General features: G+C 32.7%; 1 protein-coding gene across 2 annotated transcripts; it reads left to right on the top strand.

Annotated features, from left to right (window-relative positions):
* The first annotated feature begins 4,342 nt into the window (after positions 1 to 4,342).
* LOC148601565 (microfibril-associated glycoprotein 4-like) lies at positions 4,343 to 15,089 on the top strand. Of its 2 annotated transcripts, none has more exons than XM_088555911.1 (6): positions 4,343 to 4,490; positions 5,385 to 5,633; positions 8,762 to 8,892; positions 10,068 to 10,164; positions 11,369 to 11,470; positions 12,347 to 15,089. In XM_088555911.1, the coding sequence occupies exons 1-6, from the start codon at positions 4,439 to 4,441 to the stop codon at positions 12,583 to 12,585; spliced, it is 870 nt and encodes a 289-aa protein (XP_088412037.1). In that variant the 5' UTR covers positions 4,343 to 4,438; the 3' UTR covers positions 12,586 to 15,089. The 2 variants fall into 2 exon arrangements, with proteins under 2 accessions (XP_088412037.1, XP_088412036.1); XM_088555910.1 differs by having other exon boundaries at positions 11,306 to 11,470.
* The last annotated feature ends 4,460 nt before the right edge of the window (positions 15,090 to 19,549 follow it).

The following is a 19,549-nucleotide window of genomic DNA, read 5'->3' as shown; positions in this document are numbered from 1 at the left end:
CTTTTTGTTTTTAGTAGCTAAGTATGATTCTACCTAAAAAACAAGTAGAACGTGATCCAGTACAGCTATGATCCAAAATAGCGTAGATTTAGCAGGATCCAACCTATGTAAAATTAAGATGATTTACTGTACAGAAAGACCTTCCGAACAAACAATGCTTTATCGGTATGTCGATGTAATGCATCTATGGTCATAGCTGAATACAGATCTGATTTTTGAAGAAAAAAAAACAAACAAAACCAATCACCATTAGAAATTGTAAATTTTAGGCACATAAAATAATTTCTTTTATATCTCGAAAGTGCAACAGCGTATAAAAACTAAGACTGAGTATATGGTCTGTAACTGTTTCTGAATTCTAAATAAAAATTAATTTGGTAAACTTTTGAAGCGCATCCTATTCGGTTTGTTAAAGACTGCAACTTCAATAAAATTTTCAATGATCATTCTAATTTCAACATGTAAGGAATGCTGTATATAACTATAGTTTAGACTTTCCCGTTATTTTTATATGTACGTTGAACAAATGGTAATATAACAACTTACACTATGAACAAAGCTTTTTCTGAGATTGAGCTTATTTCAACTTTACTTCAATGTTGGTATCTACCAAATCGTACTATTAGTTTCACTTTCATAATTGAAAAAGTTCCAGCCAAAATATTTTGTGCAACAATATTCATGCACGATTGCGTCTCTGTTTTGCATGATTCTTATACGGCATCATGCTTAAATAAATATATGATATTAACAGCAATTCATATTCTGAACCGTTACTTGCCTTTTTATTTGTTTCCAAAAATACAATGAAATTGATTTAAAGTAGTTTAACAGTAACAATATAACAGAAAAGTTAAAATATAGCTTGCACCCAAATGAAGTTATCTTCCTAGCGAAGATAAATCGCCTTTGCATCATTATTTCGATAATGTGTAATATTTTATATCGACTATTCTTGTGTCCGTAGCCTTTTTTTAGCGTAATAATTTTTCCACGTAAAATAACATTTGAACAACCATAAGCTGTTTGTTAAGTATATATATCAGAAAAAAAACCAAGGATTCAATTATAAAACAATTCAGATACACCAACAAGTATATGGATTTAATGTGAAAACAGGAAAGAGAGTCTATCTACATACACAATGAAATATACAGAACTAAATACAATTATATATTAACACCGAAGGTAAGGTAACCACACACACACACACACGCACATACTGCAGCATTAGCAATTGAAAAGAATAATCAAAGGAACCAAAATTCGAGCAGAAAATAAAAAAGAAAATAATCCAAGAATAAAAATCAGACAAAGAAATCAGGCACACAACAAAGAAAATAAAATAACCAAAATAATAACTACGAAGAAACAAAACCAAATGAGCAAGTCGGACCACACCAAAAACGGGAACCGATGCTCCGATGTTTTTCAAGCTTTGCGTACCAACTTCATATCGTTTAAAATGAATAAACACATTCAAACTGTTGTTATAACTTTACGAGAACCCTTGTTATCAGAATTTTCTTTAAATGATTATCATACGAAAAGCACCCCATTTTCGATATTTAATGATAGCATCACTGCTGATAATATATTGACAGCTTCATGGCCTGATTATTTCAACAGTTATTTCTAAAATCTAAGAGTGTACTTTCTCCTTGCTTTGTATCATAGCTGTTTTGTAGGTACTTACTACTTACTGCAATGAAAGAAAAAAATAATAAATATTCGTTTTGCACGAAACGCTTTTAAAGAGCAATCAAGGTTATTTTTCAATATAAATCGGCCTTAAAGATCCGTTTCTTTAATTTTTGGCTTCAATTTATATCAACACTTATGAATAACACGTACACACATTTACATATCAAAACTATTTTTGATTCTGTTGAAATAAAAAGAATTTTACTAACATCTACGTTGAATTTTAATCTTCCTTTCTGTAAAAAGTGATATTTCACTGTCAGTTTGAATGACAACAAGATTATTTGAGAAAGCGTTGTCAAATTAGAGTATATTTATTAACAACTACAGAAATTACATAAATTTCCATTCTGTTTTTAAGTCATTGCCTTCTAGGAGCCAGTGTCACACTGCAAGGAAGTAAAACCCACATGATATTTTCAGGGCTATTAGTGTAAAGATGCAGCTGCTAGGTGATATATAGTCTTCTTCAGGTTAAACTTAGGGTAGAATCTCAAAACACATTGAACTTACCACTGGAAAGTAACATTAATGGATTGTAGTCTTAAAGCGTTAAGTAAGCATGACCAAGATAACTGAGCTAGATTAACTACAGGGACAAATAGTGTCTTAGTTTCATACCGTGCTTGATAATTGTGGTGTATTAAAGTATACAAGTTAAACATCAATACATATCTAAGAGCAAACTGATGTTACCTTTGTATAAATAATTCTTGCAAATTAATGTTATTCAAATCGTCGTTTTTCTAGGTCTTTGAACTAGGACATATCTAAAATAAATGGTACTAAAGGGAGGCAACCTTTTTTCAAATAGCAAGTAATAATATGAAGATATAAGACAGTTCTTGGCTGTGGCTGGAGTCTTAAGAACTTGCACACAAAACATGAGTGGCATAACATTATAATATTAATATAATGTCAAAGTTGCAAATGTAGGAAAACAAGTAAATAATAACTACAAGCAGTTTCCAAATAATTAGCATTCAAGTAAGAACACACAGATAATTAAAAAGGGCATCCAGGAAATCAAGAAAAGCGAATAGCATCAGTGACACAGTACTTACTGCAGTCATAATTGCTTTTCTGTCTGATGGGTAGATTTTAAACAAAAATAAAATGACAGAACATGAACTCGCCTATCTTTTGAGCAGAGCAGAACTAGTCAAAACTTTAGGAAAAGAACGAACCAACTTCAATTAATTAAATAGTTGACAACAGCAAAGTGAAGGTGGAAAAGTACCGTATACTGTAAAAAAGGGACTTTAAATAAGCATGATGTGCAGGTGGCTAGTATTGAACGAATTATTAGTATTGAATAACTTCATTTAACTCCAATTTCAATGTTTAAGTTCCAGCCGTGAAGTGATTGTAATCGACCGAGTAATATATGAACACTTTGCCATCTACTCCTCTTTTACGGTTGACATGACTGAGTGAAAAACCAAAGTTTAGTCATCTTGTTTCAGTTAAAGTGTAATCAAAGGAACGAAGATTCTGGCGAAAATTGAAAGAATGTCAACAAGGGTTAAAGACCAGACCATGAAAACAGACAAGCACAACAAAGAACATAAGCGAACCTGATACGTAGAAAGCAACAAAAGTAAATGAGCAACTTGGATTCCAAAAAGAAAAAAACCTAGGAAAATGGAACAGGTCCACCTGAGTGGTAAGCGTCCTCGTCTTCTGTCCCTGGATTACATTCTTTTGATTACCGATATAACCTTGGTTCACTTGATTAGTCTTTCAAGAAATACCTGCCGAGGTGCCCATAAAAAATTAGCCTGCTCTGACTTTACGTATAAATCGAGATATGTAAAATCTATATATAGGTGCTGAACCACCCTAAAAAAATTAATAAACACAAAGAGAGAACAAAAAAAGGTAGAAAAATCAACTGTACGCAAATCAAGTTAGAGTAAATCTACAATAAGTAAGGTTTTCGACATACTCTTTCAAGGCATAGTCACAAATATTATTGATTTATGTGCTCGGGATGAAATTTCAAATTATATCTGGACAAAACAACGACGCATTGAAAATAAAAGACATGGTCAAAGCGTCATCAGGTGCCCGACAGATTAGATTACTGAACTTTACATGCCGAAAGTTAATAGCATCGTATTAGATTTGCAACTCTTTGTGTTTTTTGCAGTAAAAACTTCGGTATTCCTTGTCTCCGCTATATGCATATATACATTGAAAACTAAATCCATGAGATAAAAATCCTACCAGTACATATTAAAATTCTAATTTGTTCATGCAGAAATTATTGTAATGCTGTAGGTTTTTTTTATTTAGAGCGTAATGTTTCGGACTAGTATACAAGATCTATTCAATGTATCGACCAATCCCGCCTTGAAAACTCTCCGACTTATTCGATGGTGTTTTTCTTGCAGCAAATACTTCGGTCTTCCTTGTCTCCGCTGTATGCATATTTACATTGAAAAATAAATCCATGGGATAAAACTCCTACTAGTACGTATTAAAATACTGATTTGTTCATGTAGAAATGAAAATACTATTTACCAAAAACAAGTAGGAATCCATATTAAAAATAAATAAGTTTTTAAAAAAGTCGATATTGACGATGTAAAAGGTAAGTAGCTTTCCTCGTATCGGTATCGATCAATGTTTTATAGTGATGAAATTTAAGTACAGTATGATGCCAAGTATAATATCTAGGGATTTTGAATAAGTGGAGTTTAGAATAATTCTCCTTATAGTTTCTGTCAAAATGTCAACTAAATATTTGTGTTTTGGGATTTATTCATTACATCTGACTTTATGTACGTACTTATGTATACATTGAATGAGTTTACTGATTTTGTAATGGAAAATTAAAAAAAAATGTAAAACTAAAATACAAGGCTTTCCGTTGTAGAATACATTGCTATTATCTGAATGAAATTATAATTGTATTTGAAACAGTTCAAAGAGCAAACACGCGATTAACAAAACGTTTTAGCGAAACAAAATTATTTAATTCATAAAACAAAATAAAAACAATAACAAAAAAAAAAAAAACAAACAAACAAAAACAAAAAAAACCAAAAAAACAAAACAAAACAAAACAAGGATACGGTTGACAATCGGATAACTTCGGATAAACTCTTTTAATTTTTTTTATGCCAGAGCTTGCCGAAACTACGCAAACTTTTTGTATCGCGCTAGAACTCTAACAAATAGGCTTCTGGAACAAGGTTATGTTGCTAGAAGATTGAAGTTATCACTACAGATGTTTTATGGTCGTCACCATGAACTCGTGGATCGTTATGGTGTATCTATCAGCACCATGAAAAATGATTTATTCAACGGGTCATAGTTTTCCTTTCCTCGTTTGTCTACCCCGGATTTGATTTTTTTATGAGCATCTCGGCGGGTGTTTCTAGAAAAGCAGAGGACGCTTACCCTACCGGTGCACCTGGTCCATGCTCCCAGTTTTTAGTGGAGTGTAGTTGCTTATTTACTTTTGTTACTTTGTATGTATGATTTTGGTTGCTTTGTCTTCTTTGTTGTGTTTGTCTGTTTTCTATATATAGCCTTTGATTACTCTTTAACAATCTACACTACTATAATTAGCTTTTTGTAGATTGTAGTATGAGAGTTTCAATTACTTAAATTCACACCTAATAAGTAAACATCTAATTCATCTGATCTTACCTTTGTTTGTTTGATTTAAGGTAGCGTTCTTGGAACCGTGAAATTGAATAACTGGAAGATTAAAACATCAAACAAAGATAAACAGTTCGACACTAGTATTTTGTATATCACCCACACAACCCTCCTACTTTGTGCTACAGAATGTGCTAGACTACAGAATAGTCTTAGTTTAACGTACAGTGATGACAAGTGTACTTGTTATGGACAAACATTCAGCACTTGCAGCACGAATCCTCAATATGATCCAGGATCGAATTATTATGAAAAAGGTTTGTTAACAAGTATAGAAATGGTGGGAATTATTTGGCTTCTCTTATTTTATGACATTCAATCTATATAGTCTATTCAAGTCTCATCACGGGAGTCTGTAATTTGACAAGAATGGGTGTCAATCTATAATTCAAATGCATGAATATGAATTTCTTTTTCATTTACTGAGCATTAAATTCAGTTTTTAAAGCAAAACATCTTTCTGTGTAACAATATCAATGAAAAATGAAAAATATCTATTTCTACATGAAAAAAAATTGTTAAGAAAAACACTGAACATAAGATTGTTCATGGTAATGCGTCTTGTTGACGAACACAATAAACTGTAGATCAGTATTCGAATTTCACAACTTTCTACGAGGGAAATTCCTTTAACGAGAATGAAACTAGAACAATTAAGTTTTGCAAGGCCATTGACGATAGAATGTTAGAAAAATTAGATGTTTGACAGAGTTATTTGCCTTTGAATTGTTCATTTTCAAAGCATTTCAATGAAATGGTTACACAAAGCACCAACATTGTCTTTTTTCCTTGATTCTGATGGTGCAAATAGTAAAATGAAACTTTCAAAATGGTGGTTTTTTTCATACCATGTTTCACCCACTGCCTGATTCTTACGGAGACTGACACTTAATTACTATAAACCAACTTATTCTCGTAGATACCTGTTAAGAATTACGGGATATCAGAATTCAAATGTAATACTTCTTAAATTCGTTACTAACACTTGAAACGTGAATTCCATTATGAAGGTACCTATTGCAGCGAATTATTGTCGCGATGTGGTGTTGCCCGGGAAATTAGCAAAAATAAATCACTCGTAAAAAGTGACTTTACAATAATGAAGGAAATGGCACAATACACACACATACACAGTACAAATGTTTATTCACCTAAACCACGTTTAAAGTTTATATTGTCTAACAAAAAAATTGGATGTTTGTCTTTCCGGGGTTTTTAAAATGTGCAATCATTTTAATAAACCAAGTTTGTTTTTTTAATTGACTTTGTTTGTAATAATACTCTAAATTGATTTTTGAAGTATAATATGCATTAAGTATTCATTTTAATGAGTACTTACAAAATTACATTTTAAAATTTTATCATTCTAATAAGATCAAATTTTTCTTCACGTACTGTTTTGTCTTCGTGTACAAACTGTTTTTTTTAAACATTTATTATTAATGTTATAAAAGATATATGGACCTCTGTAATATTGATATTAGTCTAAACACCTTTTTAAGTAATATCATGCAAATTTATATCGCAGATAATGTAATTACTGTTTTGAAGCCCACGACTTTTATCTGAATTATCAGCAAATATACTTTTGTGACAGATTTGATCGTATAGCGGGTAATGTTTGTGGGAGCCAAATTTTGCTGTTTGCTCATTGAATTAGAAGGTTATATTTTTGCAGTCTTTTTTGCCCGCGCTCAGACATACGGTGTACTAGAGATAAGTATGAGCAACTTTGGGGAGTAAATTTGAGGAGTTTTTAAATCCACAATTTCTAGATCTTCGCAAATATAGCGAAAATTTGAATCTCGCGCAAATTACTCACTATAAGGTATGTGACACTAATGATATCGAAGTCTTTCACAAAGTTCACATGAATATTTCAGATGACGTTCATATTAATTGAAATTCATGTACTAAAGCAGACAATTTTATTTTTTCATATAAAGTTCACTTGTAACCACATGGGATTTACAAGAAATTTGACAACAGCAAAAAAACTTAAGTTAAGGGTAGTTTATTTTATATAGGTACCCGAAGGTATTTACATACCAAGTAGGCCGATTTGTCTGACCCCGAAATTTTTTGGATTTTATTTATCATATTTATCCAGATTTGCAGTTTTACAAATATCAAAATACGTAAACAATATGAGGCTTCATTCCGTGTGTTGATCGAGCAATTACATCAGTTTCCCAAGTTAAGAAATCTGAGTCTTCGGAAAAGAGGTTGAGAAGCACCGGTGACCGTGTTCTGTGGTCTTGACATATCATCCGCACAATGTTGCAATCCAGAATAACATGATTTACACCTTTAAATCCGTAGTTCTTGGAGACGAATACATTTCGTCAATATTCAATGATTTGCTTCCAATTACTGCGTATTGAAAAGGAAAGAGTCTGAAACCGCTCCTTGTTACGAGTTCTTTCTAGAGTGCCACTGGACACCAAACTGCTAGTTACCAAGCCACACGACATTGTAAGTGACCGTGCTTTTACTTGGGAACTGACAAGGTCGTCGGGCCAGCTAACGTGTTTAAGTTAAAAGATGATTCACCTGTACCTCGAAAAACGTCGTTTACGCTGTGGTTTGCAACCATTGTAAAATGGTTCACATGGGCGAAACATATAGGAGGTGGGGTGATCGTTTTGTAGAAAACATATTAACCATCACCAATGGAAAAGATTATCCCATCGGTGAATAATTTCTGGAGACAGAGCACAGTGTCAACGACATAATAGTAACTGTCATTTTGGACACATGTTAAGGCGAAAAACAACGAAACTGCCCAGAACAACGTATCATCATGTTTCTTAGGATTGCCCACCCCTTTGGAATGAATGTCAAGACACGCATTATTCAGTCACCATATCCCGGTTTTCAACTGGTTTTCAATTTTATAATTTTTTCATCTTGAACTTGACGCTTCTTCACAATGATCAAGATCAATATTGAAGGGCACCTTGTGGTGTTGGTCGGTTTTCATTTCAATACTTTTGCTCCTGACGAAGGCCGTAAGGCCGATAATTTGGGCCCATTTTCTTTATTGTTTTACGTTTTATCACTATTTTATTTGTAAGTTCCGTTTTACCTTTTAAACGTACTTATTGGTCAGTCACTTATTTATTACTCTTATTCCTTGCATTGCACGTAGTAGAACTTCTACTGCTTCTTATTTCGATAATTGTGGTCTTCAAGTACTTAAATTCTAGACTTAAATCCTCCCATATATTTTATTGCTGCTAATAAGAGGTTACACCTAAATATACGTGTACAGCATATCACAATTTCCAATATATAAGAATAGTATTTTTTCTTGAAATCATTTGCGAAGCTTTAAAGTAATCATTCATTCTACCCCAAAGTCGGAAGCATAATATATTTTCAGACGGCACTGTTGTTGATTGCTACGACTTGAAGGCATGCGGCTTGCCTAGTGGTGTGTACACAATCAACTCAGAGAATCCTATCAGCGAAATACAAGTGTATTGTGATATGAGCACAACTAATCCTGGAATAGTAAGTTCTTTAATGGAAAGAAATAAACGGAATGATACAAGAAATTATATCGACTGTATTCTCGTCAAGATCTTTTTTTTGCAATTAAAGTCGAATGCATTTTGCTTGGTACCAACCTACTGCATAGGCAAAACAATCATGTTCGCGTAAAGACCTGGTGTCAGTTTCACAAAAAGTCGTAAGTGTGAAATTGATCGTAAATCATGACGTCACAATGCTATTTTAATTTATGACGTCATTACTTACGATCAATTTTACACTTACGACTATTTGTGAAACTGACACCTGTAACGTAAAAAAAATAAAACTTTTGCGAAGGTTTAATTCATGTTGAAGGCCTGAAAGACTTCCGACTAACAGTATTTGCTTAAATTTGCGGAAATTACCGGGAAGGATTTTTATGTTTTAAATGAAACTGTGTGTATATTTCGACCCGGCGTATTCACATTGATTTTATCATTGCCATGTATTACCACCGAAATATGATACAAAATAAAACCATTTATCTACAGAAGACATGTGAGCATGGACCAGGTGCACCGGTAGGGTAAGCGTCTTCTTACAAGACCAGGGAATAAATGTATCACATAGTTTCGGCAAGCTCTGGCATAACGAATGAGTTTTGATACGAACACTCCATAATCCTTACAAGACCAGGGAATAAATGTATCACATAGTTTCATATCCTTAAATATGGGAAGCTATTTAAGTAGCAATTTCTGTAAGAATTATGCAAATTCTGTAATACATGATACACCTGAAAAAGGCTTCACATATTTAGTTTTGTTATTAAGTTGTTTTGTGGGACTATATGATGAAACGTATCATCGTTCATTCCAAATTTTCTGCTCTAAGGAGATAATCCATATTGAAAATTAATAGTTTCTATTGTATTTTAGTCTGATTTACAGAGTTATCTCCCTTAATTTGAATTCTACAGTACGTTCTACATATTTTTTTATCTCCTAAGAGGATGGGTTACATGGAAAATCACATGTTAATTTCTATTATCGTTTAAACAAAATACAAAAACATAAAAATATGTAGGATTCCCAACCATAGATAAAATCAACATAAACATGACTTGTACATATAACTGCTTCGTTGTAGAATACATGCACGCTTACCTTGAAATGTATAACCCAAACAAGAATTAACGTATACATATCTTTCAGGTAATTCAAAAAAGGCATAATGGCTCAATTAACTTTTATCGGAACTGGAACGACTACAAAAATGGTTTTGGAACGCTAAATGGTGAATTTTGGATAGGTTAGTTATTTGTATATAGTATCAATGCATGGAATGTCTTATATGGGCTTTTTATGTAAAAAGCGTGGAAGCTGGAGGACGAAAGGCTTTTCCGAGCGTTCACCCCTCTATCGCATCAACAAATATTCAAAGCTTTTTTGAAAGCCATTATACAATAATTACCAATATAATGAGGCAATAAAAACGATTTAATTTCTTCCAAAAACAAAGCTAGCAACATCAAAATAAGGTCTGCTATACGTTAAATACTTTGTGAAAAAAAGTGTTGTGCGTGACTATATATATACGTTCCTATAATGTTTAGACAAAGTACTGATTGCAGTAATCTATTTCAATAAATAAGTAAACGAGATACAAAACGATTTACACAAACGGTAAGGATCTACACCAACCCCCCCAATTTTGTCGTCATGCATAAATAAAGCGAAAAGATATTCATCGTTCTACAATGAGTAGTAATAGACGTGCTTAATTATTTACATGTTATTTTCTGGATATCTTGCAATAAATGAACATAAAAATGCATAATATAAAAAAAGTTAATTTCATAAACGTGTTTTTGATGTTACGGGAAACCGGGCAATCAAAATTGACAACTAATGATTGCCGTGAAAATGAAAAAAAAATCCCCTTAACTGTAGAACGTTGCTGAGCTACTAGATCTAATATGTTTAAAGAAGTTGTCTACAAATTGTTGGTAGACGAAGAAAACTTTTGTTGGTACATTCGTAAGAAATACATATACAATATCAGCCTTGCATTTCCTCCGTTCCCAATCCACTTGCCAATGATGCTGATGAGATTTTATTACCTGAAACACGTTGCAGCATATCGAAATTTGTAATATATATGATTGTTTTATTATTATTATTTTTTTTGTGACACATATCTCCAAGCTCCAGGCTGTGAAAACGTTCGCGTCCATCTCGAACCAACGCTACAGACAAGCGTTTTGAATGTTTTCTTCCATTATTCAACTATATAAGATGTCGGATAACATCGTGTTTTGACATTAACTTTTCCCCAATATTTCAAGATTGCAATTTTGAAGGGGGCTGTCTGATAAGAATGGAGCTTGAAACAACCTGCTCTTTTCGACAATTTTCTATTCATGATTTTATCTTGAAATTCCTCCTTTAAGGAAACGACAACCTACATAAGCTTACCAAACAAAATAAGTACAAGGTCCGTGTTGATCTTGAAGATAACTATGGTAACATACGGTATGCTGAATTTGGGACCTTTATCATTGGTGACGAGGAAGATAAATACAGAATAACAATTGGTCAATACTCGGGAAATGCAGGTAATGCTACATTTTATACAATCATCATGAACACAAGAATAATATGGGTTACTTCAAATTTACTGAATTTTGGAGATTTGATACATTGCATCTACAACCAAAGAACTTGAGATAAAGGATAGTGCAGACTATGTGAAGTCAGCCTTATATTTTGACCTACACTTAGAAATCGATGGTAAAGCAAAGCTATAGACTAAACTTTATGACAAACCTGATGACTTTTCATTCAGTATTGTCCTTTCCTTTCATCTGTGGCAACATTCCTTCAGCACCAGTGTATGGAGAGTTCATATCACAACTCATACGTTATGCCAGAGCTTGCCGAATCTACGCAGACTTTTTGTATCACGTTAGAATACCAACAAGTAGTCATCTGTAACAGGGTTATGTTGCTACAAGATTGAAGTCATCACTACAGAAGTTGTATGGTCGTCATCATGAACTCGTGGATCATTACGGTGTATTTATCTGCGCTATAGTCATCTTCGTTTTTTCCAATGTAAAATCAAGCTGGGTTAACACACTGACATTGACGGTCAGAGTCAAAAGCGAAAGCTAGCAACCAAGAAAAAAACCCACCCCAACCCCTCCGCCACATTATAGCATGGACTCATTGCACGTAAAATGCTCCACTGAAACACTAATATATGTTGAATATACAATTTTGTTATGAGCAGGACAATATGTGCAAACATAGTAACTAGGTCCGTTTTTAGAGCCAAACCCGGTTGTTTGTGTGAATTGTGCTGATTTTAAGGAGAACATATAAAGCGTGTAGTAAATATATAAGTTTTCAGGCAAATTTTAGCAAAAAGGTTGAACGGCAAAAGAAATAGTGTGTTTTCTAAATTTGTTTTTCATGTTCCTTTAATTAAGGAGACGACACCGGATTTTCTTACAACAATGGCTGGCAATTCAGTACATACGACAAAGACATTAGAGGTTTTGGTTGCCCACAGGAACGGCAATCAGGTTGGTGGTTTGACTATTGCACCTGGGTGAACATGAATGGTCTATGGACCCCTGGGACAAATGCATGGAGTTCGATGATGTGGTATAACTGGAGAGGTATTGAAGGAATGAAAAAAACCTCTATGAAGTTGAAGAGGAAGTAGTAACTCATTTCTAAAATAGTTAGTATGAAGAAAAGAGTTAATAAATGAAAAGACATTATGTCACTGGGTATGTCGAAGTACGTAACAGCTACATTTGCCTTTCGTGCTGTGCATTAAAAATGCCTTCAAGATACAAAGTAGATTCGTAAAATGTTGTTGCTTACACATATTGTCTTTGGATTTGACTTTCTACAACAACAAAATGTATACTGAAAATTTGATATGAACCTAGCAGTATCACGAATAGAATGGCAATTTTCGTACTCCGTTACATCTACATTCCATAACTCGTTTTCTTCAAATTACTTTGTCTATGGTATGAAAAAGTACGAAAACTTATGGTTGTAGACGAAAAATATAGTTATAATAATATATAATAAATAATGAGTAACTTTATGTATTAACACAAAACTTTCGCTACTTAACGCTTTAGTTTCTTGTAATGTGTAATAACGCGGTATTTTCGTGTAATATAGTGATGCTATCGTATAATAATGCAATACTTTGGCAAAATGACGCGATTGTATCGCGAATAAGCGCAAAAATATTTGATATATATCAACGAAAACACGCATTCATCATTAAACTACTTGTGCAAAAATAGATAGAGACCCAGATTTTATCATTTTCTTTATAATGTACCGCATTTATTTGAACTATATACGACGCAAAGGGTTTCCTCGTTGTTATGGTGCTCATATGTGTCCTTGAAAAGTGAAAGCATTTTGAATTGATCTCTATATAATAATGAGATGTCCGCTGGAGAATTAGCATGCTTCTGCTAAATATAATACTGTGGTTTCATTTATCTGCGTGTGTAATTAATTTCCGTGGTTGTAGGAAAAACATTACATTTCGTTGCCCACGGAACAATACAAACTTTATATCTTTTTTAATTATTTCTTAAGATTGTGTTATCAATATATGTTGTTTGTATTTATTTTGGAGGAAAACACATCTACTCAATGTAGAAGATGCTTTTGCAACTCAAGTGGGAATATTTTCAATACACAATTGTATGTCTGTTCTGTTATTAATAAAATGAACAATTCTTCATAAGTATTGTTAGTATCTTAGGGGGTTTCTTACGGTTTCCCGTCGCACCAAAGATAGTTATTACTCCTGCTGTATTCAGATTTTGTTGTCGTCCTATTTTGATTCAACATGTTATAGTTTCATAAATTACTTTATTTGACCTTACATGAAAAAATATAAATAGTTCTTTATATTAGAACAAAAGTGAAAATATAAAATTCTAGAAAAAACAATAATGTCATAGTGTGCAGAGCAAATGGACATTTCTTTCGTTTTCTTTTCCTTTTATAAAAAAACAAAACCAACATTATTTCGAGAAAGTCTCGTGTTAATACGCGCAAATGTCGTATTTTTAGTCGAAAGTTTCACATTATTACGCAAAAGTATTGCAATATTAAGTGAAAGTCACGCGTAATATCGCGAAAATCCTTTTATTATTTGTTTTTATTTGAGGGCAAATAATAATTTTTTAGTCTACGAAAATGGGCTAAATGGAGTTTTATATATAAAAAATAACCTTTAATAATTCCATATTCTGTTAGACCCGCTATTAACCGAGATCGGAAGCAGTATGGTATGGACCATGAATGAAGTATTTTTAAATATTTTAAATGAATGATGACTGTATAGGTAGAACGGTACTATTTAATTCCACACTGGCGTCAATAGCATTTTTGTTGCAAAATTCACCCCTTTAAAACAGTGACAGAGCTATAAACTGCCTTTTTTCCTGCCATATCTTCGTTCCCCTAATTAAAATGTGAGAGAAGCCATAGCATAATAGTCTCGATTTTTTGGTATTTTAAACAGATAATTTCGTGGTCAAAGTACCCCCTTTTTTGTGAAAGGCACACATATCTTAAAAAATCATATTTATATAAAATGTTTTTCAAAAAGTATGATGCATTTTTTAAGTATAATAATGTTAGAGTCTGGAATAAATAAAACATTTGTATATCAGCACAATTTGTCCAATCACAGTATTTACTTAAGTAGGGTACATGAAAGTCCAACCTTAAATAATGAGAAATAATACCGTTCTACCTATATACTTTATCTGATTCTTATGTATTTTCTTACGGTTGCGATATTGTTGTTGTTCTTTCCATGTTTTCTATGCTAGGCTAACATTTATGACATAACATTATGTAGCCGAGATTTAACAGCAGTAGCGAAGATTTACTCTTTTATTTTTCTATATATTGAAGTTTTATATATTTTTTCGAAATAATAATAACTATGCCAATGGAAAACTGTCATTTCTGCTTATCTTACGAGCAATTTGCTTTTAGTTTATTTTCATTGAACAACTAAGACGGTATAAGATGCAATAATTATAGATGTACAAACGAATTCTTCACAATGTAAAAAGATGGAAATGACCATACTCATGAATTGGTAATGCTTTAATTTTATGGTGGATTTATTTGAAGCAGTTATCGATTACGAACAATAAAAGTAAACCATTGTTACTTTTATCTTTTATCAAGTCACTTGTAGTAAATATAACGAAAATGGATATGGTGAATATGTCAAAGAGACAACTACCTCATCGGGATGAAAATTGTCAGCTCCAGGCCACCCATTGGTCTTCAGTGAATGACAAGGAAACCCCACGCCCGGAAAAGACATGAAATATAGGTCCTACACGGCAAAATCTATATATTGAGTGTTTTCTATGTATTTAAAATATACACTTAAATTATAATTTGTATACACATATATTTACATAAAGATTGGGTGACGTATATTTGAGACACATTAATATTGTACCAAATACTCTGTGTTTTGTCAATCAAAAGATATATTTCCATCAGTTGTTACTATGAATATACTCTCGAAACTTTTTTTCATAAAAAATGACAAAGCCTAGAATGACACAAGTTTTATTGTTCGAGATATGAATGAGGGCAAAATCTTTGGACATGATTTTTCACAATTTTTTTTCTTCATGATTACCACCTGAAGTGAGAAAATAAATTTTGTTTACATGCTATTAAGCAAAAGTTATGTCAATTTCGTCATGGCGCACCAATTTCATAGGAATCTCAGTTCACATTGATTTCATGTGAACAATATGTGAAATTGATCTCAGGAAAAAGCCTAAATTTATTTCTACATAACACTAAAGCGATACTTCATCATGAAATAATTGTCATTTGCCTCGGTAGTCATGAAAAAAAGACAAACATATCGACAAACAAGGTAGAACCAATGAAATTATGACTCTGTGCACCAAAATGATATGGAAGTTCTTGTTTTTTCCCTTGTTTCTGATGGTGCAAATAGTCAAATTAAACTTTCTAAATTGTGTTTTTGTTCCTTCTATTTTTCACCCACCGCCTGATTCTTACTAATGATGGGCAAGTTCTAATTTTGCGTAAAATCTAAACAGCTACAACACGTTTAATATCTTTGAATCAACCAATCACATTATCATTTGTTAGGTTTTACCCGATTGTTTCTGAGTGTGAATTTTTAATGAAGTTTTGTGTGTACCAGTCCAATTTACATGTCTAGTCGAACATATCAGTCCGTTGTGATTTAGAATTGCATTCTAAAACTATAAACCAGTTAACCACCAGTAGATATGCAACTAATTTAATAGATTTCATTGGCACTTTTGTTAAAAATCCAATACAACATGAAAGAACATAAAATATAATTGTTAACTGATAGCGTAAAAATAGAAACTTATAAAATTTTTATACAACTTGCAAACTGTATCGACACTCAATCAAAGGAAAACCAGACTACATATCACATTTCGTTGTACACAATAGGCTTTGCAAGCCCAGATCTAGTTTCATTTTCCCTCTGGGATTTTTGATTCATAAAACTAGTTGGCCACACTACCTCTCTAAATGTCTCAAAACTTTTTGTAGATAGTTATCCTATAGTGTCATACAACTATCTGGTAAAAAATAATTCTGTATTGATGTTGCCATGTAACGGCCATATCTTTATTTCAGGTTGTGCATCCAATAAAAAAGGGGCAAAAAATGTCATTTTTACTCATTTTTGCAGGAACTACCTACTATTTCAGTTAATATTTACCGTTGAATGCTGTTTTTCCTTAATAACTTTCATATATTTAGATTATATTCAACGAATTTTTTCAATGATTTTTTTTATTGTTGATGAAGTACTGCTGTGCAATATAAATCAAGATCTTGGCAGTAAGCCACAATTTTGAATTTGGCTAAAATTGATGATAAAAAATGATTTTTGTCAGCCTGATACCCGATGATCTGCAAGAAAACATTAGTTGTAATGGAAAGAACATACCTTCATCTAATAAATTAGCATAAAAAATCAATGGGAAATTCCAGCATGATTGAAACATAAAGATTCTTAATTATCAAAGAATGCTGATTCAGCAATATTTTCAAAAATCGTACCCAGACCATAACATTTTTGATATTAGACATTGACCTTTGAAATTTGTTTTGTAGGTAGATAACATGAAGGCAATTTTTCAAATATCAAATTTGGTGACCTTTGACCTTGATCTTTGATCTCAAGGTCAAATTTTTTATTCACAAAGAAAATTTTTTGTCCAGACTAGAAGTTTTTTACCTTTTGACCTAGGCTTTTGATATATGGCATGTGGGTAGAATATATGAGGTTGATGTGTTTTATGTTATAATAGATGACCTTCAATCTTGACCTTTGACCCCAAGGTCAAATATTTCATTTTACAAGACCATTTTCAAGACCAGGCTAGAACTTTTTTATTTTTTGACCTAGGCTTTTGAAATTTGGCATGTGGGTAATGTATATGAATGTGACGTGTCGCATACCATATTTAGAGATATTTGACATTGACATTTGACCTCAAGGTCAAATAATGGATTTTACATAGTAAATGTCTTGTCCAGGCTAGAAATATTTTATCTTTTGACCTAGGGTTCTGGTATTTAGTATGAAGGTAGAACACATTAAAGCAATGTGTCACATACCAACTGTGATGTTTATATTGCCCCAATTGATTTCCTACGCTAGAGCAATTAACAATTACTCTGATTTCAATGAATGCAAAAACATATGCATAACAAATATTTTAAGAGCACTGGGAAACATGTCTAAAAAGGCATCCTACTTAATTCTTTCAAATATCAATTTTTGGTCCAAAGATATTATGTTGCTTCTTAAAGCATGATTAATAATTGTTTCTTGTAGTTTTTCTTTTCTTGTGTTACATACTCCAAGTTTTTTTGTGGATTAATTAATTTTTTTAGTTTTTGTGTGTTATAATTTTGTTACTTCATGTGGTTTGTTTTGTGTATGTCTGTTTTATGGTTTTTGTTATTGACGCTGGACTTTCCAATTTGTCTATCGATACAATTTTGATCGCCTTGTACTTTTGTTTGAAATGCCTGCACCAAGTTGGAACCATTGTTTTCCCAGGCTGTGATAACATCTTTGACAAATTTCAGATTTGCTTTTTTGCATGGAAAGATTGGTCTTTTGATATTGTATTCCTGAGATAAAACAATCACGGCTAATGCAGATGGATACATACACCAAAGAAATTTGTTTTCTCATAATAAAAACATACAATTTTCCCTTAATGCAAACAACAACATGCATTGATTTATTTTTGCTGCATACCAATACATAATATGATGATTTATTATTACAAGTATATTTCAAACGTTCCAATGAGCACTACTCCATAAACTGCATGTACATGGGGTCTTCCATGGAAGACACATGTTGCCTGCTCCTAAGTTTTCAGTAAACAGAACGTTAATGAGTCTGAGTCTGCAAAAAAAATAAATTGATTTACTTAAGTATAATAAAATAAAAATCCTGAATAAAATAAAAATATCTAAGATCAGACTATGGTTGGCACCAAAATAATTCCTCTAGGCCAGGAACAGGTAAGGGCAATATTTAAATGAGACAAGAAATCTGTGCGTGGCAGCTTACTCATGACACCCCCTCTCTAGATGCTACATACCAAGTATCTATTGGCTGTAATTTATACTTTCTGAGAAGAGTGTGACAAAAATTTACCCAATTTTACTGCAAAAGCTCAACAATTCACTAGGTCGGCAAAGACCTGAAGTGCAGCAGACCTGGAAACCTATCCCACCATATTTGAACACCTATAGATGAAGCATACCAAGTTTCAAGACGCTGTGAAAAGAAGTTGTTGCGAAAAGTGCAACAGAACTTTTTATTTATTTCAGATGCATGGACAGACACACACGAGGGTAAAACAGTATACCTTTGGAGTTGGGGTATAAAAATCCAAAAGAGTTCTTGTAATAGCTCAAATTGAGCATTCCTTCATGACTTCACTTTTTAACTTGGAACAGTCATGTCTAATAAGGCTGCTATTAAGTCTGATTCATCCATTTTTTTTGTCCTTTTATGCTTTTTGTTCTAGTCTCGAGAAATAGCTAGACACTTGTTGTGTGGTGAGAAACTGTGCCCGACTAAATCTATTGATGTCATCCTTTTTTGTAAGCCTCATTTCCTCTGCAACTGTAGAAGTATCTTCTTTCCTCACAGTTTTCTTTGCAACATTGAATTTATCAGTCAAAAAAGCGTTTTGTTATTCAGTTAAGTTCGTTATCGGCTTATTGACCTTAAATGTCCATCCCTTATCATTTCTAATGGGATTCCGACACCAATGTTTTCGGCATGCTTCTTTGCACAATAAAACTGGTATTTAGTTAAAGTTGGGATAAATAATTTTACTTCAGCATACCTATATACATTTGCTGCAATGGACAACAGTTGACGTCTTAAAGTTTGTGTGTTGGCAGTCATATAAGAATTGGCTATTGCAATGAGTAAGGTGTTATTTGAAGATTTTTCCTTATGTCCAAACCTTAAGGGTTGTTGGGTGGTTGGGTGGGGTGGCAATGAAAGCCAGTAATTTTTGTGTTTTACTGTGTGTAAAAAGATATCATTT

Source organism: Perna viridis, chromosome 12 (assembly GCF_037379345.1).
Source record: "Perna viridis isolate PV_CMFRI_1.1 ecotype Kerala chromosome 12, ASM3737934v1, whole genome shotgun sequence".
Lineage (NCBI taxonomy): Eukaryota > Metazoa > Mollusca > Bivalvia > Mytilida > Mytilidae > Perna > Perna viridis.
Note: the sequence above shows the minus strand (reverse complement) of the source record. Positions and strands in the feature narration are given on the sequence as shown.